The 23,664-nt window shown below is 41.7% G+C and overlaps 1 protein-coding gene across 2 annotated transcripts in view; it reads right to left on the bottom strand.

Moving 5' to 3' along the window:
* Window positions 1-23,664, bottom strand: part of IGF2BP2 (insulin like growth factor 2 mRNA binding protein 2) — a 160,673-nt gene that overhangs the window by 12,760 nt on the left and 124,249 nt on the right. The window contains exons 6-11 of one of the 2 annotated variants that reach the window (XM_007451387.1): window positions 22,737-23,009; window positions 20,329-20,463; window positions 14,131-14,253; window positions 13,657-13,792; window positions 10,728-10,856; window positions 548-616 (exon numbers count right to left, since the gene is read on the bottom strand). In XM_007451387.1, the coding sequence (XP_007451449.1) occupies window positions 548-616; window positions 10,728-10,856; window positions 13,657-13,792; window positions 14,131-14,253; window positions 20,329-20,463; window positions 22,737-23,009 (865 nt within the window). The remainder of the gene's footprint in view (window positions 1-547; window positions 617-10,727; window positions 10,857-13,656; window positions 13,793-14,130; window positions 14,254-20,328; window positions 20,464-22,736; window positions 23,010-23,664) is intronic. The other variant, XM_007451388.1, reaches the window with a different exon arrangement.

Raw genomic sequence — 23,664 nt, 5'->3', positions numbered from 1 at the left:
CCTGAGGCACTCTGTTAGCAGGAATGGAGAGCTGCCCTCCCACCTAGTGGGCAGGAGCGGCATTTTCCCTGGAGGGGGACTGGGTTCAAAACTAGAGTGTAATTAAACCTGCCCTGAACAGGCTGCGAGGGGACGGCCCAGAGAGACACAGGCAAGCCCGCCAGGGGCCCTTGCTGTTCTTGTCTGTAGGGGTCTGTGGCAATGACATGGCCCACTTGCTAGACTTTGTTAAAGAACTTTGGAGGCTCTGTTCTTTAGCCCAACACCACCTCCTAATCTGACCTGCTGATTGCTCCTCTGCACCAGTTTCCAGCCACCTGTGGGATCTGTGAGCACCAGTAGGATGCTGAAGGGCCGCTTAGTGCACTTGAGTGTCGGGCGGTCTGGTGTGCTGATGCCCTGCAATGTGTCACTCCCAGGACAGCCTGGAACCAGGGGAGCCGGCACGCACACCGTGAGCATGCACTGGTCAGTCTGCCAAGGACTGAGCGGCACCGGCCACAGGAGAGGGACGAGTGGCAGATGGGGCTGAACTGTGGGCACTTACTGAGTGATGATGCGGGAACGGGCCGAACTGGTGAGGGGGGTACAAGCTGGAGAAGTATCCGGAGTGGGTCTGTAGCAGGAGAGAAACGGTCAGTCAGCAGGACCCACAGGGCCGCTCACCAAACTCAGGGAGGCAAGATTCCCACACACAACAAAGGCTCCCGGCACCACCACCGGGCCACGCTGTCCTAAAGGCACACCTGTGCCTCTGCAGCTCGGATCTCTGCTTCCTTCCCTCACGGAGCACTGGCTGGGCTGGATATTCATCATTTCCAAGCTGAGTCATGGTCTAGGCTTCCCAGGAAACCACCAGAGGAGGGAACATGCACACGCACTTTTTAACCTGCCCTCAGGCAGAGGGGAAGCGCCAGTGGTTTCTATTTTCTGAGGAATTATGAACCACACATTAAAGGAACAGAGAATGCCAGGACAAATCCGAGAGTTATTCTAAACAAGCAAAGTGTTCCTGGGAAGTCAGATCAGTGAACGCCCATAGAATCTCAGAAGGAATGGAGAGACTGAGAATAGAGAAATTGAAAACGAAACTGAGGAGAGAAAATGAATGAATAAATACGTATTGTGGAGGCGGAGGGGGAAGCAGGGGACAGGAAGGCAGATGTGGTAGAAGAAAACAGAGCTATTAGGAAAGTAGCGTTAATTTTTAAAGTAGCTGCTTTTTATTGAATACCTACTGTGTCCTACGCATTGTGGTAGATGCTTTATCCATAAACTCTTTTTTAAAAAAAAAAATTTTATTTTTGGCTGTGCCACGCAGCGTGTGGGATCCTTAGTTCCCCGACCAGGGATCGAACCCATGCCCCCCTACAGTTAAAGTGTGGAGTCCTAACCACTGGACCACCAGGGAATTCCCCATAAGCTCTCTTAATCCTCACAATAGTCCTGCAAGACAGGAATACATCTACGTTTGTATATTTTATGGGCAGGACATTAAGTAGAGTCAGCAATGTCTAGGTTCACTGTGCTTTACACATAAGGCCAAGTAAATGCTGACATGCCTATTACAGGAAGGGAGGTGGACAGTTCTGGGCACCATGGAACCAATCCCTGAGGGGCCATCTAAAGTGGTCAGACACCAGTTGGAGGCTTGGAGTTAGGGGACCTAGCTTTCATTTGAGGGTCCTTGAGCAAATCTCCTGGTATCCTCTGTCTCCTAAATGTCCAGTTGGATTCTGAGTTCCAGAGCACAACTTTGCCTTCGGACTCATTAGGGACAAAAATGAAACTATTCCTCTTTTTGAGTTTGGATAGTGGACTTCAGGGGAAAAGAGATGTGAACACGGTGGGGAACTTCCTCCAAGGGTGCTCTGAGTGTCCACAGCACCTGCAGGGGACAGAGCTTTGCCAAAGGAAGGGAACGATCCTGTAATGCAAGCCTCTGCTTTCACGACTTGGAAAGAGACTGCAGTGACACCTCAGGGCCACAAGAGGGGGCTATGAGATCAGTGTTCTTCTGGCAGACGTCCACTTTCGAAAGGAAGCTGAGTGAAGACGTTTGGCTCACCTGGGCCTGCCTCTTTCTTGAAGAGCATCAGCTCCAGACCCTTCTCAGTGCAGGTCCCTTTCCTGGTCCACGGCGGGTCAGGGAGAATTCCTGCAGCTTTTCTGCTCAGACAAAGCTCTACCTTGGGGAAAGGATGCTTCTGCCCTCCTCTCACCTGGAGAACTTTTCCTTCAGCTCTCAGCAGAAATAATTCTTTTGAATTGTGATTTGGCCTCAAAATAGACAAACCACAAGTGTAGCTCCATTCTGGGTTCAAATACTCCCAATATAAACGCTATAGCAAATTTAGATCTACCACTTGGGTGAGGGGAGGGGATGAACTATAAAAGGATAAAAAGAAATAATTCCCCAGTCCTCTTTTTTTAATTCATGAGTTACAGCTGGAAAACTGTTGTGGAGAAAGAACCCCAAAACTCGGCAATCAGGAATTTGTTTCTAGCTGAGGCTCTGTCATTAGCCTTTGTGTATATAAGTTGGTTTTTGGAGTCAGAAGATCCAGAAGACTTGAGTCTGAATCACTAGTTCTATACAACTTGGAATAATTTATTCAGCTTTTCTGAACCTCATCCACAAATGGATTAAAATAATATCCAGAGCTTACAATACTGTTGTGGGAGTTCACTCAACTGTTTACTCATTCATCCAAAAGATATTTGAGCAAAGCACTGCTCTAAGTGCTGGGGACACAGCTATTGAGACAGAAAAGGTCACTGCCACCAAAGAACTTAGGTTCTACTGGAGAGGCAGACAAGCATGCGAAAGAAACGAACAGGAGGCTATGAGGAAGGGTAGCTGCCGAGATGAGTGGGATGGCAACTTCAGCTGGAGGGTCTGGGAAGCCTCTTAGAGGAGGTGACCTCTGAGTTGGGACCCATGGAGATGGAGCCCCATGCAAGGCACTAGGGAAGAGACATTCTAAGCAGGGTTCTGAGAGGTGCAGAGCTAGGAAAGGGGTTGGTCTGTTTGGAAAACAGGAAAGAGGCCAGTATGGTGAAAGCAACTGAGAGAACAGCTTGATGGGATGGGGAGGCAGGTAGTGTGAGATCACGCAGGGAGGGCTCTGTGGGCCTCGATTTGGACGTGGATTTGACCCAAAGTACAATGGATGGCCCTGAAGGACGTTACATGGCATTCAATGAGGTCACAGGAATGGAGAATCCATCATCAGGCACTGTATGGCTTGAACTACTGAGTGTTAAATGCGTACTTCTTTATCACTTATCAGAGCACACTTTCCATTCCCCCCACCCCCATGCTTACATGGAGTCCACAACCTCAACTGGAAGAGGAGCTTAGTCATAATGACCAAAAAGTAACCTGTTATGACTTAAATAAATGTCCTCTTTAATGGGAAAGCAGGGTGTAGCTAGCTGACAAACTGGGGCTCTGGAGTGGGGTGGGCGGTATGGAACCACAACCCTAAAATGGCAATTGGGCTTTTACTGTCTCAGTTTGAGGGTCCCCAGCTATTTTATGAGGGAGAAGCTACTTTACTTTTGAGTGTTTCAAAAGAATTATGATTTGGGGTATGGGGGGGAGAAGAGGTTATGGTGAAGGTGCTCCTGCCAGGTATGCTCCCCCAAAAAGAGAGGCAGCAAAGGTGCAGGGGGTCACTATTATCCACTGGTTCATTTCAAATTCTGTTTGAGGGCAACTAGTGTCTGCGTTTCCTCTGTGCTTGACTATGCTGGGAGTAGCAGAGGCGTATATATCAAACATACTCATGAACATTTAGAATGGAATTCAATTTTAAGTTGGGCCTGCTTTTTCTGGAAGAACTGCAGTGTCCTCGGTTCCTAGCTGTTGTGTATGACCATCTGATGTATCATTTAGGTGATACTCTGAATCATGAAGAAATCAGCAGAAAGAGAGAGGGCTGTTGAAGGGGTAGTAAAGAGGGCAAGGGTCAGGCATACAAACTAGGTTCAAAAATATAACTAGCTGCAGTGTGATGACAGAGTGATGTTATAAAGATGGCAGGTGCTCTCCCTGGGAACCAGGGATACGGACATGGGAGGAAGGGAGTGGACTTGGTCAGAGTCATGCGCAGAGCTATTCAAGATTCAGAAGGTGCACCATTCTATCCCAGCTTGTCCAGTGCCTCCTTCCAGCCCCTGCCTATCAACCCCTGTGAGCTCTCAGAGGACCACCTCAGAAGCTGAGGGGGACCAGGAATTGGTAAGCTAGCAAGAGGTGAAGCCAAGGTTTGGGCACAGATCTCTGTGTCTGACTCTGCGTCCCAAGATCTTAAGCCAACACTGCCCTCCTCTGGGACATTCCAAATTTATTAGTTCAGGTGGGGCCCATGGTGTAGTTAAGATAAGGCTCCCCTAAGGATTCTAATATGCCCTCTGCTGAGTTTAAGTACATGAATGGACAATTAAAACTCACTGGACATATACAGTGAATCAGCAGCATGAAAGAGGGGAGCAAAGCTGAGCAAGGCAAGAAAATGACCTCAGTGAACTGAGTCAGGAAAGAGGGAGGAGCTTTTCTAAAAAGTCTGCTTTATTTCTCAGTGAGATTCAAGAGGGCAGTGCTTTAATATGTGAGTAGACTGCTATGAGGGAAGCCAATCAGAGAACTAGATCGATCTTAGAAATTAAAAACATGACTTGTGGAGTAAAAACTCAATAGAAGTCAAACAAATAGCAGCATGGACACTCTCGAAAAGCCAATCAGTGCACAAGAAGATTAACTCACGCAAAACAAAAGGACGGACTCAGACATGATGAGTAGAGTGGGAAGATCTACTCTCTCTCCATAAAGTGGAAACTCCAGGAGGAAATGGAGTGGAGGGAAGAGAGGCAATGCTAAAATTAATTACAGACACAGAAGGTTTTCCTGAACCAATGAAAAACTTGAATGTTCAGATTAAAGGGCTCAGAGTCAGATTTCTGATTTCCAAGGGTGTCAGTAAAATACTACAAAAGGCAAAAAGTTTAGACAAAAGAAAAAAAAAGTTACCTACTAAAGAAAGGGAAATCAGACTGGTAGCAATGTTTTCAGAGTTCTAAAGGAACTAAGACCCTAGAATTTTTAGATACCTAGTTGAACTTTCATTCACATGTGAAGTGGAGGGGGGGGAGGCATTTTCAGGTATAGAAAAGCTTAGAAATTATACTACTTACACAATTATTCCTGAAAAAAAAGTTGTTTGAGGAACTACTCCAGAAAAACAAAGAAACGAAAACAAATAACTCAAAAAATAAGAGGATATGGAATTACAAGAAACCATCTGTAGTGAGCAAAGAAACCAGTAAGAAAAGTTTAGCTAATTCTAAATAACTGTGAAATATGAGACTGTGTATTGACTTAGAAAGAAAATTTAATAATTTGTACTAAAATTCCAGGTTATTTATAGAGTAATATAATAAAAATACATGAAACAAAAATCTGTTAGAAATAAAGAATTTGAAAAATCATAATCATAGTGGGAGAACAGTAAACTGCTCTCAAAATGTAGTAAGTCATAGAGATAAAAATAATAAAATAGAGGATACAAGCCACCAATTAAAAGCTTGATTTTACAGCCATAAACACAACTTTGAGTCCATCAGAGAAGGTACATCTTTCCAAGTGCCCATGATTTCCAAAATTTGATCATGCATGAGCAAGACCACAAAAATCAGAGATGTTCCAATAACATTCTTTGAGTACAAAATGTACAGGAAACAACTATAGGATAACAAAAAAGAAACCCTTAACTACTTAAAAATTAAAAGAAAAACCCCTAGTAAATTTGATTAAGAAAAAGAAGAGAACGGAAATATATGATGTTAGGAATTAAAAGAGAGAGATATTCACAAGTTCGCAGCTTTAAAAGGCAACAGTGCTTTGCACAGCTTTGTGCCACTAAGAGATGAATACTTTCATAGGAAAATATAAGAAATTGAAAAGGTTATAAATGATTGATCTTTCTCCAAACAAAAGGTACTAGGCCCAGAATTTTTATGGATGGATTGTATCAAATCTTCAAGGAACAGAAAATTCCTACATATTAATTTTCCCAAGTATAGTATAAATTGACCATCTTTCCAATTCAACCTTGGAGGAAAAAAAAGATTGTTGAAACTGTCAAAGATGCTATAAAACTATAGTAACTGCAGTGTAGACAAAAAGATGAATGGAACAGAATAGAGCCCAGGAATATGACTCAGTGGGAATTAAGCGAACAACAAAGCTGCCATTTCAAATTGAGTGATGAAATGGTGCATTTCTCAGTAAGTGACTTTCGGAAAACTGGCTATCTATTTGGAAAAAAGTAACGTTAGATCCCTATCTCAAAGTACAAGTTAAGATAAATTCCCTGTGAATAATAAACTATGATCCCTCAAAAGCAACAACTCAAAATTACTGTAAGAAAACTTGGGAGAATATTTTATAGTCTTAGATGGCAGAAGGCTTTTTCTTAGCATAACATCAAAGGCCAGAAGTCCATAAAGGAAAACATCACTGATTTAACTATCTCAATTCTTAAAATTTCTGCATAAATTCTGCTGAAGGGAAATGTGAAAATTTAAAATACATTCCCCTTTGATGCAATAATTGCAGTCTTAGAATTTACTTTTAGATATACTCACACATTTATGTGTAAGGATATTCATTTTGACACTATTTGTAGCAGAGAAAGCCTAGAGATAACCCAAATGTAGAAAAATAGTATGCTCAGTAGAAAAACTATAGTAAATTTCATACAATGGAATACTATGTAGCCATCAAAGAGAATTAGTTCTAAATATGGAAAGAATGCCCATAGTAAGTAAAAAATGGAAACAAACAAATAAAAAACACAGTAATTCATTGTGTGTGGCATGATTCCATTTGTTTGGAATAATATGATTATAGGATTATATATCCTCATAAAACATATTTTAAAACATAATAGTGTTATACTTCTGGGGAGTGGTTGCTGGGTGAAATTTGGGTAAGAGAAGGAAGACTGAAGGGAAACGTTTACTATTTACTTCACACAGCATAGTTCGATTGTTCAAAAAATATCTATTTTAAATTACTATGGCACAATTTGCAGAGATGTGGATGGACCTAGAGACTGTCATACAGAGTGAAGTAAGTCAGGAAGAGAAAATCAAATTATCGCTTATATGTGGAATATAAAAAAATGGTACAGGTGAACTTATTTGTGAAGCAGAAATAGAGTCACAGATGTAGAGAACAAACTTATGGTTAACAAGGGGGGAAGGGGAAGTGGGAGGAATAGGGAGATTGGGACTGACATATAAACACTACTATGCATAAAATAGATAACTAATGAACAACTAGTGTATAGCACAGGGAACTCTACTCAATGCTCTGTGGTGACCTAAACGGGAAGGAAATCTAAAAAAGAGTGGATATATGTATATGTATAACTGATTCACTTTGCTGCATAGCAGAAACTCACATAACACTGTAAAGCAACTGTACTCTAATAAAAATTAATTTAAAAAAGAGAAAAGAAAAAAAAGGTAAAAAAATTAAAGAAGCCCAAAAAAGAATTTACTATGGCACAAGACACCACAAATAAAGCAAAGAGAAATGACAAGCTGGTGGAAGATATTTACAACATGACAAATGGTTAACAGCTTTAATATGTAATTAGCTGTTACAAATCATTAAGAAAAAGATGGCGGTAAATGGCAATAGCAGCTAAGATTTACATAGCAATTACTGTGTGCAGGTTTTTACTTATTTAACAACCCCATGATATGTGTACTATTATTACCCCCATCTCATAGACAGGGACATGGAGACACAAAGAGGTTAAGTCACTTGCCCAAGTTTGTTAAAAATAAAAAGTGATATAGTGCAGAGATTCAAATACAGGCAGCCTGACTCCAGAATCTATACTGCCTCTTAATAGACTGATGGGCATGGGATACAAAAAGACAATTCATTAGAGAGGGAAAAAAATGGCCAATAAGCCCCAAAGTGTTAAATCTCATAATAGCACCCTTTAAAGTATCAGATTGCAAGGAATAATTACATTGGTAGTGAGTATAGGAGGAAAAAAACACCTCTCTGTCACATACCAGATAGGAAGGAAAAGTAGTACATTCTTTATGTATCAAAATTTATCATTTATCAATATTTATATTTTTTATAGTTATATATAAAATTTATACATTCTTTGGCTCCGCAATTCTATTTCCAGGAATTTATTGAGAAAATAGCTGGATGAAAGAACCAAGATATATATACAAGGATTTCCATTGTAGAGTGAAAATTTGGAATACACACATACACACACATCACCTATATATTTAATACATTATACATGTATATATAAATTGTATATATACCCACACATATACATAGAAACACTGATTATTTCTAGATTAAGAAAAAACTTGCACTTGTATTATTTGCTTCTTAAATACTGTGCACATATTACTTTTATAACCAGAAAATGATAATGGTAGTTTTCATACATACACACATACATTAAAAGCTTCCAGAGTTGAGAGACCAATTTGTGCATGTGTGAGCCAGCTGCAAAGAGGTGCACAGACTTCCTGACCTTTGGATGCTAAGAGCAAAAGCGCTAGAGTTTTGTGATGCACAAAAGCAACCAGGAAATAACCTAGTTCCTTGAAATTTGAATGCCTTTGTGACAAGAAAGCAATAATATTTTATAAGTATTTGAAGTATCCCCACCACCCCATCCTACCCTGTCCTTCTCAGGAGGCCTGGGCCCACTAGGGAAGCCCTCAATCCTGCAGTACAGGTTCTAGATTCCGCACAGGTGGGTGGCGATGGCCACCTCCATGCCTGCCCTGAGTTCTGCAGCTGTCAGAGAGAGAGGTCTGCAGGAGCTGTATTGTTGCAGATTTGGGGCAGCTGTGTGCTCTGGATTAGAATCTAATCTTGACCTATGGGCTCAAGATCAGAACTACATGGCTTTTAGCTTAAAGAAGAAATTTTATTTAAAATCTATTTTATAAAGAACAGAAACTATTTTAGTAAAATCATTATTCTACTGTTTTAGTAAAAAATCTCAGATGTGAAGGAAGCTTTCAAAATGGCAAAACCTATTTTCAAGTTTAGAAAATATTCTGCTATCATATGAAAAGTTCTCTTTTTGTTTTAGTTCAGGTGTCTGCAAAATTTTCTGTAAAGAGCCAAATAAATATTTTAGGCTTTGCATACCTCAGGGTCTCTACTGCATCTACTCAACTCTGCCATCACAGCAGGAAAGCAAACAGACAGTACGTAAATAAACATTCACAGATGTATTTACTTACAAAAATAAGTGGTGGGCTGCCTCAGGCTGTCGTTTGCTGACCTCTCTTTTAGATTATCAATTTTAGAAGTGGTCTATTGTATTATATCTTTTTTCTCCCACCATTTACGTTACTTAGGTTGAGAGGCTTTTGAAGTTATCTTCTGTGGAGCAGTATGTGCAGTCTTTCTCCCAAGAAACGAGATGTGTCTAAATGCCAGTTCATTGTACTGGGCTTGGTCATTCTCAAATCTCAGCAAAGATACGGGGACATGCACCTCTCATAGCTGTTCTCCCTCCTTAGAGCAGCTACATGACTATAACAGCTGCCATTTCCCTCCTGCCATATTCCCAGCTCCCTCTAACACACACACACACACACACACACATACACACACACAGAGCTCAATATTGGACCCTATCCTTCAGTTTAAGGGAAAATGTATATAACTCTATGGTATGGAGATTTAAAAATGACTCAGAAGAGCTGTATATAAACAAGATGACAGAATGTGTATGTTTTTGTGACTAAGGACGTGGGTGCATGTTCATGTCTGTATTTTGTTGACAAAACAGCACAGTGGGTTCATCCTACCTCTCTACAGAGACCCAAAGAGTTACTAGGAATTCCGACACCGCAATGCCTACTACACCAGAGACTGCCTCTCAAAAGAAAGAAGTGGTTAAGCTAATGTTCTCCAACCTGATTCTTCCCATTTAAACAGTATAAACATTGAGAGAAAATTAGTTTGCTTAAAAAATAAGTAGTATGTGTGGAGAAGAATTAGGAATGAAAAAAAAAAAAAAAGCTGTCAAGTATCCTGAGCCCTAATTTGGTAATTTGCTGATCCTGAATGATGCTTGAGAATAGGAACAAGCAGAAAACGCATAAAGTTCAAATTTCTTCTGCCACTATTAATTATGATTCAAACAATAAATACTTACTGAGAATCTACTAAATGCCAGGCACTGTGCTAAGTGTTTAGAAATCTAGACACTGTGTTATTTTCTTTTAAAAACTGCCTATTAATAGAATATAATGAATTTGAGTCATAGACACAGGTGGGAATTTTATACATGAGTCATCCAGGTACCCTAATATTTTAGTAGGTGAACAACACTCATGAAGGTTCTGATTTGAGCTAACAAATCCTTTTTTACAATGAGTAGGCTTCTAGCTAATGAATTTGCTAGTAGTCTCTTTCTTTCCCAGATATGACATACACTCTATGTTTAAGAGCACATACTTCTTAGAAGACGGTTTAGTAACATTAATCTGTCCATGAGGAAGAAGTCCTAAGAACTGCTGAATTCATTCTACAATCCCTTATGAGCACAGCCTCCAAATGAAGGCTCTGGCCCTTGATTCAACATGGCAGAGAAATGCTGCTGCCTGGAGGAGCATATGAGCAAACCCCTGAGAGCTGAGCTACTTACAGTGAAAGGGTGGTAGGGGGGACCGGGGGGAGCTCCTCGGGGCCCTGCTGGCGGAGGCAGCATGGACAGTCCTGTTGAAAAGATGCCAAGTGCGCTGAGGTTCAACCCCGGGATCAGATTGGCTTGTTGCTGGGAATAAAAATGGAGAAAAAGTTGAGGGGAGGAGACCTGAGAGGTCCAGCTTGCCTGGGTCAACCTCCATCTCTTGTCTGGATGGCACCAGGGTCTCCTAATCAATCAGCTCCGCCCAGGCCCCGTGGACCTCTTCCTCACCCTGTTGCAGGGGTGAGCTCTCCAAACCTCAACCTGACTGTGGCTTCCCTTTAAAGGTTCTCTGCTGCCTTGAGAGTGTCTACACATCTTAACACAGCAAGCAAGGCTCTTCCTGGGGACCCAGGCCACCTCACCAGCATCTCTCCTGCTAACCCTTTTTCTCTACTCTGCCCAGTCGTCCTCCTCTCTCTCCTCTGGACCCCCCCCCACACTGTCTACCTTGCAAGAAATGTGCTTCTCTCCCTCCTCACCTGGCTACATCCTACTCGTCATGTGGGTTTCACCTGACCTTAGGTGTCCCCTCTTCAACGAAGCCTTCTCTCACCCCAAAGGCCTCAGCTCAAGGTGCTCTCCTAACATGCCCACGTTTCCTTACAACAGTAGGCATCACATGGTATCTGAATGGCCTGTGTAGCTGCCTCTCCCCTTTTTAGACCACAATTTCCTTATAGATAGAGACTGTCCTATTTAGTGCTGTGAGCTCAGTGCCTGGTACATAGTAAGTACTCAATAAATATTTGCTGAATGAATATGTTTAAAACATATTAGATTAATAGTTTTTCCTAACTCTATCCAGGGAAAGATCAGACCCTTCACTAAGATACCACTTATGTAAACTCCATTATCCATATTCAGAATGGTTCACAACCTTGGCTTCTTTACCATTTAGTTGCCAGCTTCATGATCATCTCACTTGCTAATTTCACATTTAAACATGGGGATGCTCACGTAGGCTGCCCCTTCAGAGGCAGAGGAATGATGCAGCGCCCACCCTGGCCTGTATCCAACCTGTCCCACCACTGCCCCCTGAACGCTAAGCAAATCTCTAACATTTTCTCTTTTCTTATCTGTGGCTCTAGGGTCACCCAGTAAGTTGTCTTCTTTTAGAATGTCTGGAATAGGAGAGCTAGGATCCTTAACCTTGATCCCATTCATGTATAAGATCTAGTAGTTTTGTTATTCACCTACCAATGCATGACTTTAGCACAGACATGAATGAACCTAAGTGATATATATGCTCAGGGAAAGATGTTTGGAGCACCCAGACCTTTTGCAGCATTTCCAGGTGTTCACGGTAAGAGCTGTTTATCATAAGATATCAAGATCCCCAAAGAAGAAAATGAGATCAGTGGATGATACTTTCACAGACAAATACACACAAACAGGGGAGAAGTTCACATTGAAGTCTTCTCCTCGTTGTGCCTTGTAATTATGATGTGACAAGGGCTACTAAGGGGGAATTTGGGGTGAGGTGGGAGAGAGAGTACTGACCTGAGTAAGAAGGTCCTGTGGAAAGTGCTGCAGTGAGGAAACTGGGGCTGCGCTTAACCTACCTAGTCCTTCGCCAACATTTGTTTTTCTGTGAAATGTTATATACAAAGTCTGGGATTTTCTTCAAAGTCATCCAAGGTCGATGGGGATATGGATAAAGGTTCAGATGAAACAAAACAGGCCATGAGTTGATAACTGTTGAAGTTGGATTATGGGCATATGAGAGCTTATCATAGTATCCTTTCCTGTTTTGTATATGTTAAAAAAATCATTATCATAAAAAATGAAAAAATTTACCCCTCTGAGTTGAGTTTGTGCTTTGATTGATGGACAAATATTTTTAAGATTTCTGAATGAACTTTAGAAGGATGTCTCCCCATTAAAAAGTTGGAACTAGTAGTAATAACAGGAAAAACAAACCCAAATCAGTCTGCTAGAAGTATTAGAGCTGAGGTGGATGACAACATTTACTGGGCAGTACATCAGGGACTTCCTTGGTGGCGCAGTGGTTAAGAATCCGCCTGCCAATGCAGGGGACATGGCTTTGATCCCTGGTCCGGGAAGATCCCACATGCCATGGAGTAACTAAGCCCGTGTACCACAACTAATGAGCCCACGCTCTACAGCCTGTGAGCCACAACTACTGAGCCCGCGTGCCGCAACTACGGAAGCCCGTGCACCCTAGGGCCTGCGTGCCGCAACTACTGAGCCCATGTGCCACAACTACTAAAGCCTGCGTGCCTAGAGCCTGTGCTCCACAACAAGAGAAGCCGCCACAATGAGAAGCCCACGCACCACAACGAAGAGCAGCCCCCGCTCGTCACAACTAGAGAAAGCCCGCACGCAGCAACGAAGACCCAATGCAGCCAAAAATAAATAAAATTTAAAAACGAATAAATTAATTAAAAAAAAGAAAAGAACAGATCAGTGAGAGATGAAAATCAGAAGTTATTTTTAAAGTATGTATTTTTAAAATTGGAAAATAGGGGAAAAAAATCCCACTTTTCTAACATACCAGCTATTTTGATTTTTATATATAGCCTTCCAGGCATTTTGACCCATATTATTTTACATAATTATAACCCTAGTTATATATACTTTTATATGTTCTTTTTCTTAATTAACAATACATCATAAGCAATTCCTCATTTTAAAATCTTCCAAGTTGTGATTTTGCTGACTTCACACTATTTTGTCCAGTGCACTTATCATCATTTCCTGATTATTCTAATGCCCTTTGCCCCAAGAAGACATGAATAACTCTGCATATACCTATTCTAAAGTGCTTCTTCACTTTCTGAATGGCAATTATGCTTAGAGAGGCTTGGGTCCTGCCTGAAAATACATGTGAAAACCAGTGGAGAAGAAAGCAGTAGGCACTTACATTAACAGCCAGCATATCATTTTCAAAGGCCTCACGCAGCTTCTTCATAATCTCTATTTCAGCACTGGCACAGGCCTCAACTGTGCCCTTCACAGTGATGGTTCTTTCAGGGTTGTATATGCTCAAATCCTGCAAGCTGGCCACCAGGAAAAAGAGAGAAATTTCCTTTTTTCAAAAGGAAAAATAAAATCCCAGAAGGATCACAAACAAGTCTTGGCGGAGGAGACAGGGAGAAGACACCACACGCTGTGGCACAGAATATCTGCCATGGTATCTCAAATCTTTGTAGTGACTTAGATCAAATCCATAGTAGAAAATGTTTGGTAACTATTTATGTATTTGTTTTGATGGTGTTGAATATAATCATATCACTTATGATTACATTCCCACTTTAAAGAAGATGAATGAGTTGGATATATCAAAATGCTCAAATTCTCCATTATTGGGCACAATTAATCTGAACAAGAGGCTTACGATGAGATTGTTATCTTGGTCCCTGTCTCGTGTTCAATTTTCTTCAAATTTCTGCCTTCTTTTCCAATCAGTCTTCCAACCAAGCCATTGTGGGCCAAGATCTTCAGAGGAATCTCTTCAGCTCTAAAAGACACAAGCCACATTTTAACATTTAAGGTGAACACAACGGTTGCCTCCCAAGAGCTATTACCCTCCTTTTTTCTTACAAACAGAAGCCATTTTTGTTCAGGTACCAAGTGGCCATGGGCTTTATGAGATGCTGGGTCCTTCACTAACTCTGGAGCGTGAATTCTGATTAACACACGCCAAATCATGGTAATTATACTCCCTTGTTGTGACTGGTTGGAAATGGGTCCATGAGAGAGATCTGGCCAACTAGGTATGAGAATAAGTCTGTTGGGTGATTTCAGGAAGGTTTTCCTTGCTCTTACAAAAGGCACAACGGATAATGACATCAGTCAGATGGTAGACTAGGAAGCTACAGGCCCTCCTACTCCCACTGAGACACCAAGTTGACAACAAAAGATAGGCTCGACTATCTCTCTGAGAACTCTAGAGATCAGGTGAGAAGCTACAGCACTCAGGCTTTTATAAAACCAAAAAGGGATTCAAGTAAAAGGGGCAGGAAATTTTGTGGCATTTGGCATGCCTCTCATGCTCCTTCCCCTACACAGTATAGCAAGAGGAAACTGGGAGGAAATCCTCCATACCAGGGATCCTCCCCTGGGACAGAAACAAAAGACTAGACCACGATTCCCACGTTCTGCCTTGCCTGGGAGCTGCCCGAGTGATTGGTTTCTGTCTCGCCTGACTTAGAGCTGACAAGCCTGGTGCCAGAGTCTGGAAGCTGCTGAAAACAGAGGTGAACTGTTAGAGCTGCAGTTCCATAGTCAGAAGCCAGAGGGTGAAAGCGATCAGAAATGGTTTGAGAGGTCCTAGAACCTCCAGCCAGACTGATTAGTGATGATCTTCTCCTGAACAAAGCCAGTATGCAAAGACTATGAGAAGTGTTTTTTTTCAAATGCTCAGATCACAGCAAAAAATTATAAGGCATATAAAGAAATGGAAACATGGCCTAATCAAAGGATCAAAATAAAACTCCAGAAACTGACCCTAAAGAAATGCAGATCTATGAGCTACCCGACAAAGACTTTAAAATAGTGATCAAAAAGATACTCAATAACCTAAAAGAGAACACAGACAACTAAATGAAATCAGGAAGATGATGCATGAATGAAGTGAGGATATCAACAAAGAAAAAGAAACTATTAAAAAACAACCTAACAGAAATAACAGAACTGAAAAATACAATAACTGAACTGAAATATTCATTCAAAGGGTTCAACAGCACACATGATCAGGCAGAAGACAGAATCAGCAAACTTGAAGATCAGTCATGGGAAATCATCAAATGAGAGGAGAAAAAAGAAAAGAGAATTTTTAAAAAGTGGAGAAAGGGACTTCCCTGGTGGCACAGTGGTTAAGAATCTGCCTACCAATGCAAGGGACACAGGTTCGATCCCTGGTCCGGGAAGATCCCACATGCTGCGGAGCAACTAAGCCTGTGCACCACAACTACTGAGCCTGCGCTCTAGTGCCTATGTGCCACAACTACTGAAGCCTGTGCGCCCTAGAGCCTGCGCACCACAACTACTGAAGCCCGTACAGCTAGAGCCCGTGCTCCACAACAAGAGAGGCCCATGCACCGCAACGAAGAATAGCCCCTGCTCACTGCAACTAGAGAAAGCCCGCACGCTGCAAAGAATACCCAACGCAGCAAAAAAAAAAAAAAAAAAAAAAAGGGGAGAAAGGCTAAGGGACTCATGGAACATTATCAAGTGGATCAAAATACATGTCATTGGAATCCCAGAAGGAGAAGAGAGAGATGGTGTAGAGAGCTTATTCAAAGAAAACAGGCAGAAAACTTTCTAAATCTGAGAAAACAAATGGACATACTGATTCAAGAAGCTCCAAGAACATCCAACTGGGATAAACCAAAAGAGAATTCCATTGAGATACATTATAACCCAAGTGTCTAAAGTCAAAGAGAAAATCTTGAAAGCAGCAAAAGAAAAGTGATTAGTAACATATGAGGAAGTCTCCATAAGATTATGGATGGATTTCTCAGCAGAAATTTTGCAGGCCAGAAATGAATGGGATGACATATTCAGAGCACTGAAAGAAAAAAACTATCGGGCTTCCCTGGTGGTGCAGTGGTTAAGAATCCGCCTGACAATGCAAGGGACACAGGTTTGAGGCCTGGTCTGGGAAGATCCCACATGCCATGGAGCGACTAAGCCCGTGTACCACAACTACTGAGCCCATGTGCCACAACTAGTGAAGCCCGCGTGCCTAGAGCCTGTGCTCTGTAACAAGAGAAGCCACTGCAATGAGAAGCCCACGCACCGCGACGAAGAGTAGCCCCCGCTCACCGCAACTAGAGAAAGCCCACACACAGCAACGAAGACCCAATGCAGCCAAAAATAAATAAAGTAAATAAATTTATTAAAAAAAATTCATATGGAATCTCAAGGGACCCTGAATAATCAAAACAAGTTTGAAAAAGAACTCACATTTCCTGATTTCAAAACATATTGTATAGCTATGGTAATCAAAACAGTATGGTACTGGTGTCAAGACAGAAAAATAAACCAAGAGGAAAGAATAGAGATTCCAGAAATAAATCCTTGCATATATGGTCAAATGATCTTCGACAAAGGTGCCAAGGCTACATCATGGGAAAAGGAGTGTCTTCGAAAATTATCTTAGGAAAACTTGCGAAAGAATGCAGCTGGGGGCTTCCCTGGCGGCGCAGTGGTTGAGAGTCCGCCTGCTGATGCAGGGGACACGGGTTCGTGCCCCAGTCTGAGAAGATCCCACATTCCGTGGAGCGGCTAGGCCCGTGAGCCACGGCCGCTGAGCCTGCGCGTCCGGAGCCTGTGCTCCGCAATGGGAGAGGCCACAACAGTGAGAGGCCCACGTACAGCAAAAAAAGAATGCAGCTGGACCCTTATTTCATATACAAAAATTAACTCAAAAGAGATTAAAGACCTAAATGTAAAACCTGAAAGTACAATTTTCCTAGAAGAAAACAAAGGAGCAAAGCTTCACGATAGTGAACTTGGCTACTGTTTTTTGGATATAACACCAAAGCACAGTTGACAAAAGCAAAATTAACAAATGGGACTACACCAAACCTAAAAACTTTTGTGCATCAAAGGACACACTCAACAAAATGAAAAGACAACCTATGAAATGGAAGTAAGTATCTGCAAATCATATATCTGATAAGGATGTGGAGAAATCTGAACTCTTGTGAAAGGCTGGTGGGAATGTAAAATGGTGCAACTGCTATGGAAAACAGGTTCCTCAAAAAATTGGAAATAGAACTACTGTATGATCCAGCAATCTCACTTCTTGGTATATATCCAAAAGAATTGAAAGCAGGGTCTCAAAGAGATATTTCAAAACAGCACTATTCATATAGCCAAGAGGTAGAAGCAACCCAAATCTCCATCAATGGATAAATGAATAAACAAAATGTGGTATACACACATGATGGAATATTATTCAACCTTAAAAAAGAAGGAAATCCTACAACATGAATTCATTTTGAGGTCATTAAGTTAAGTGAAATAAGCCAGTCACAAAAAGACAAACGCTGTATGATTTCACTTATCTGAGTTCTCTAAAATAGTCAAATTCGCAGAACCAGAAAATAGAATGGTAGCTACCAGAGGCTGGAGGGAGAGGGAAAAGGGGAGTTGTTGCTTAACAGGCACAGAGTTTCAGTTTTGTAAGATGAAAACGTTCTGGAGATCTGTTTCACAATAATGTGAATACACTTAACACTACTGAACTGTACCCTTAAAAATGGTTAAGACGATAAATTTTATGATAGGTGTTTTTTTTTTTTTTTTAACAATAAAAAAAGTTCAAAAAAAAAGGTGGGGGGCGGGACAAGGAGAGGATGCCTTCTCTTTCAACTTTTAAATAGTTTTCTGTGGGGATCCAAGGTCTGAAATCACTTCAGTCATCTTGTCATCATCAGGGGAGTATCAGACACCCTGAAGAAGGTAAAGCAGAAAGACAAGTCATGGGCATTTCAGTCTATGATTCAACTGACCTTTCAGTCACTCTCACATAATAAGGACTTCTAACTATGTGACATCATAATTGTTTCTTATTGCTCAAGCCACTTGTTATGTTTTCTGTTACTTGAGACCAAAAGCATTGAACAGATGCATTACTACTGCCTCAAAATACATGGATGTTTGCAGAAGCTCCACTAGAATGTGACTTACAGAGGGCAGGGTTTTTTGGTCAGCTTTGTCCACTGGCACATAGAACAGTGCCTGACAGACACTATGTACTCAATAAATATTTGGTAAATGAATAGAAAGAAAGTTTAGAATCCCTCTTCTCCTCCATCCTCCACCTACTACTCATCTTCCTCACGGCTCAGCTTAAATGTCACTTACACAGGGAGGCCTTCTCTGAAATCCTCAAATCTCTTCTTGTCCCCCTAAAACCTTGATTAGGGCCTCCAGTTACCTGCAGTTGTTTTCCACTGTAGCACCTCTCATAGCTGTGCTTAATTACTTACTGGTGTAATTATTTGTTTAGCAGATGTCTCTCCCACTGGATAAAAAAAGGAACTGGATCTTGTTCAGGGCTGTAGCCTCAACCCAGCACAGTGCTCAGCAAAGTGCCGCACTCAAAAAAGAAGTATTTCAAAGACAGTCAAATTCTATCTTGGCTCTACACGAATACTTTAAGAATCCAATTTATACATCAGTCTTTTTGGTTCTTCAGAATATTGTAAGATGCTTACACCTAGCTCAAAGGACCAAGGAGGGTAACATTTATCAAATTCTCAATAACTTAGATGAGGGAGGGGCTTCTTCAAATTAAGCCACAGCATGTGGGGGGTTTCAAAAGCCCCAAATAGTAAATAATTAGTTAAGTTAAAGGTTAGAGTCCCTTATGAAATCTAAGAATAGATATGCAATGTTTTTCTTTTAGGAACTACTTTCATCTTCTTGGTTTTGGAACACTATTATTTGACATTGTTTGCTAAATCAGTTTTATATTCAATTCATCCTTCACTGCTTCTTCTTCTTTTTTTTTTGCGGTATGCGGGCCTGTCACTCTTGTGGTCTCTCCCGTTGCGGAGCACAGGCTCCGCACGCGCAGGCTCAGTGGCCATGGCTCACGGGCCCAGCCGCTCCGCGGCATGTGGGATCTTCCCGGACCAGGGCACGAACCCGTGTCCCCTGCATCGGCAGGCGGACTCTCAACAACTGCGCCACCAGGGAAGCCCCCTCACTGCTTCTTTATTAAAACTGCCACATATGCCTGTAAGCGGATTTTGCCAAACAAACATAGAGCCTTTTTTATTATACTGCTTATTCCGTTACCATTAATTTGTTTATAAGACAAATTAATAAATTTGTATTACTAAATTATACAAGTTACTAAGAACTGTATTTGTCATTCAAACTGGTACAACACTCAGGAATCCTAAGAAATATTTTGTAAAAGAAATGGACGGGGGGAGAGAGAAAAACAAAGAAGAATGAAGTAGCCACTCAGATACCAGTTTCTACTATTTAAGGAAACATAATCCAATTTTAAGAGTGCAAGTGGCTTAGGAGCACGGTGACAAAACCCTTTTCCAGCATAGTAAATGATGGTTTTGACAACAACGTATTTTCTATATCTGCCCAGTCCAATATGATAGCCATTAGCCGTACACGCGATTATTTAAGTCTGAATGGATTAAAATAAAATATTCAGTTCCTCCATTGTACTAGTCACATTTCAAGCACTCAACAGGAACACATGGCTAGTGGCTATCGTATTGAACAGTGCAGATACAGAACATTTCCATCACTGCATGGCCCTGGACAGCACGGCTCTTTATGTTCCTACCAATAATTATTACCAGTGAGTGATGGAAGAAGCATTAGGATCACCAAGAGAAAACATACAAGTAGAGAAGCAGCCATGTTATCAACATAAAAGATCTATTTCCCACCATATTCTCTTTAGGAACTAATTTCTGAAAAATAATCTTTTCCCTGTTCTCTTTACAGAGAAATAGATTTACAGCTTTTTAAAACTTTCCTGGGTTAAATGAATGAGAACCTAATCCTTTTTTCTTCTGAGTGGTCTGTGCATTGCATGCAAACTTACAGTTTGGTCTCATCAGCCTCTTTTTGCATGATTTCGAGAATCATGCGGCATGCTTCAGAGGTTCCCTCTGGGGTGGCATGGATGGTGACAGGCTTCTCTGCAGCCCCCGAGTTCTCCTTTCTGTGGATGTCTACCCTGCAGGAAAAGAATCAGGAGCCATAGCACAGCGTCATCTGGGACTGGATCCTAGTCCCAAGAATGCGTCGCACCGGCCAATGTACAGCAAGGACACAGACAGACCAGGAAGTGTCATGAGCATGTTTGCAACCAATGCCATTCTCCAAGAAGGCGGCAAGCAGTGCAGGGGGTCTTGTGTCAAACCCAAATTCTCGGCAGCTCCACTGAGAAGGGAATATTTCTTACAGGAGTGCCACTGGGCAAAGACACCAAGGCAACGTGGTAATGAAGCCAGTTTGGTAAATGAAGTATTTTGTGTAGTCTTTCCAATGATCTTAGAAGCGAAGAGTAAAGTGAGCAGGATAATACTGCACGTTGGCACAGTGCCGGTCTCTGAACTGACTGCAGCTTTTAAAAGCCGTATGTTAATCCAACTCTAAACAACAAATTCAAGCAAGCTTTATGTATCTGAGTATGGACAGAAAACAGAGGCATGCCCTTTCTCTGCCTAAGTTTTTGGTTTCCTTGCCACCGGCAGCCTGCCTTCTTCCAGGCTCTTAAAAACGAATGGCTCAGGGCTTCCCTGGTGGCGCAGTGGTTGAGAGTCCGCCCGCCGATGCAGGGGACGCGGGGTCGTGCCCCGGTCGGGGAAGATCCCACATGCCGCGGAGCGGCTGGGCCCGTGAGCCATGGCTGCTGAGCCTGCACGTCCGGAGCCTGTGCCCCGCAACGGGAGAGGCCACACCAGTGAGAGGCCCGCGTACAGAAAAAACAAAAAACAAAAACAAAAACTAATGGCTCAAAAGCTTGATGACTTTATCAGACTTCTTTGGGTAGTTGTGGCTCTATTTGTTTTTGACTTTCAAATCACATAATTGATTGTACCCTTTTTTACTCTGGCTGTCAGAAAGCCCAAATCCAAGTCTCTGGCCTGTTTCTAAAAAAATGGGCACACACTTTGAGAACTAACTCACTTGTATTTAAACTTGCTGCATTTTTTTAAATGATTTTTTTTTAGTTACTTTATTTTATATTTTGGACACACTGTGCAGCATGCAGGATCTTAGTTCCCCTACCAGGGATTGAACCCAGCGCCCCCTGCAATGGAAGCGTGGAGTCTTAACCACTGGACCGCCAGGGAAGTCCCTAACCTTGCTGCATTTTTAAAGCCACTTTAAATAATCTTTGGAACAAAAAGACATACAAATAAAAATCACTTTCTCAGTGAATAAAACTTAGAGGGGAAAAAAGGGGACTGATTTTAAAATAAAGGAAACATCACATAGTACTTGCCCCCTGTACTATCTCATCATTTCACCCCTATGATTTTAAACTCTGGGACTCATATAAGTGTCCATTATTTGGAAGTAACTCAGTCACTTTGCAGAAAACAGTGTTTTCTCTTTCAGGTTACAAGACACTCAATATCCTGAATAAAATGCACTAGGCATGTAAATAACAAATATTTGTCAGTAATTTGGTGCTTTGTAATTTAAGTGCTTTCACAATAATTATTTCATTCAATCTGCCTGACTGTCCTAATTCTCACAATACTCCTGGCTTACAGAAGAAGCAATTGGTGCTCAGAGACCTTAACATTTTTTCTAAGATCATATAGCTATTAAGTGGTAAAACCTGAACAAGGGTCTTTGTTTTCAAGACCTGTGCTTTGTTCATTACATCATGCTGTGGTCTTATGAACACACAAAACTCAACCTCACAAGTCACTTTATCCACTACAACTCCTACTACCAATTCAGTCTCCTTAAACAGACAGAAAACTAAACATAAGACTAATGTACTTTATTGCTCAATGTAACAGTGACTCACCCATTTCCTTTATGTAGCTATTTGTGAGACTCCCTAGGTGGTCTCAAAGAATGACTACCACCCAGGGCTCTGACGCAGGAGAGGAAGCAAGAGCTAAGATACGCGGGTTCTAGGGTCCCGTAAAGTTCAGCCCCGTACCTCTGTTGTTTTAAAAACATGTAGATGTATTCACAGGTATCAGAGAGCTTCTGAGAACAATTCTTGACTGTGAGGTCATTAGTACCTTGTTTATGAACTATTAGTGTTTCAGGGTATAACCTTTAGGTCATTGGCATGAAAGCTCATTAAAGCCCCTGGGCTTTGTGTTAGTCTGTTAGTAGTTCCATTTAAAGAAGCCATAGTCCCATACAGCACAGCCCCCCGCTGCTGATGCAAGCAATAGCAACCTGGGAATGGCCGGGACCCACCAGCACTCAGGGGACCCCTCAGAAGGAAGCAAAGGAAGCCCCGGAGGCACGTACCGGGACTGGGTCTGCTTAGTGATGTTCTTTATGGTCAAGCCCTCCTTTCCGATGATGGCACCAACAAACTGGGTGGGGACCAGGATCCGCAGCGGGAAATCAATCTGTCTGGCCTGAGAAGAGCCCCCAGGGGCATGGCCTTGCTCCCGGGAAGAGTGGTCCCCACGCTGGGCTCGCTGAGGGGGCGAAGGGGAGCTCACCTCTTCATCCGGGATGTAGGAAATCTTGAAGGAGTAGTTCTCAAACTGATGCCCGCTTAGCTTCTCGATGGCTCTGAAATGCAGCAGGGGCAAGTGAGCTTTGTTAGAGAACAGTGTTGGAGCAGACCCCCCAGGGTCAATGGACCGGTTCATTCACTCTCCTTTACTAGTTGCCTACATGAGTGCCGTCCTCAGCACTAAGGATGCAGAGGTGAGCAAGACACATGCCATCTCTGCTCCCTCAGGGCTTGTGGTTAACAAATTAAACAAGTAATTACAATGGGCAGGCCTGGTCAGACTTGATATACAATGTGCCAGTCTGCTTTTTTTCACCACTCAAGGCTGTATTCCCATCATCAAAAACTCTTTGTAAAATATTGGCATAAAATTGTCCTTTTTTAAAAATTTTAATTGTAATACAGTTATTACTGAAAATTCAGAAGTAGATAAGCACAAATAAGAAAAACATCCTAGCCCATCCTATATCTTTCTTAAATATAATTACTATGTATACAAATGGATTAATACCATACATACTACTTTATAACCTTTAAAAATAGTTAATACTCTAAACAGTTTTCCAAGTGATTAAATATCCTGCAATTTAGTTTTTACTGGCTGTTTAACATTCTATTGATTTGCCATCATTTTTGCAACTGATTCTCTATTGTTTTATATATATGTATATGTATATATATATATATATATATATATATATATATATATAT

Source organism: Lipotes vexillifer, unplaced genomic scaffold, assembly GCF_000442215.2.
Source record: "Lipotes vexillifer unplaced genomic scaffold, Lipotes_vexillifer_v1.1 scaffold513, whole genome shotgun sequence".
NCBI classification, from domain to species: Eukaryota; Metazoa; Chordata; class Mammalia; order Artiodactyla; family Lipotidae; genus Lipotes; species Lipotes vexillifer.
Note: the sequence above shows the minus strand (reverse complement) of the source record. Positions and strands in the feature narration are given on the sequence as shown.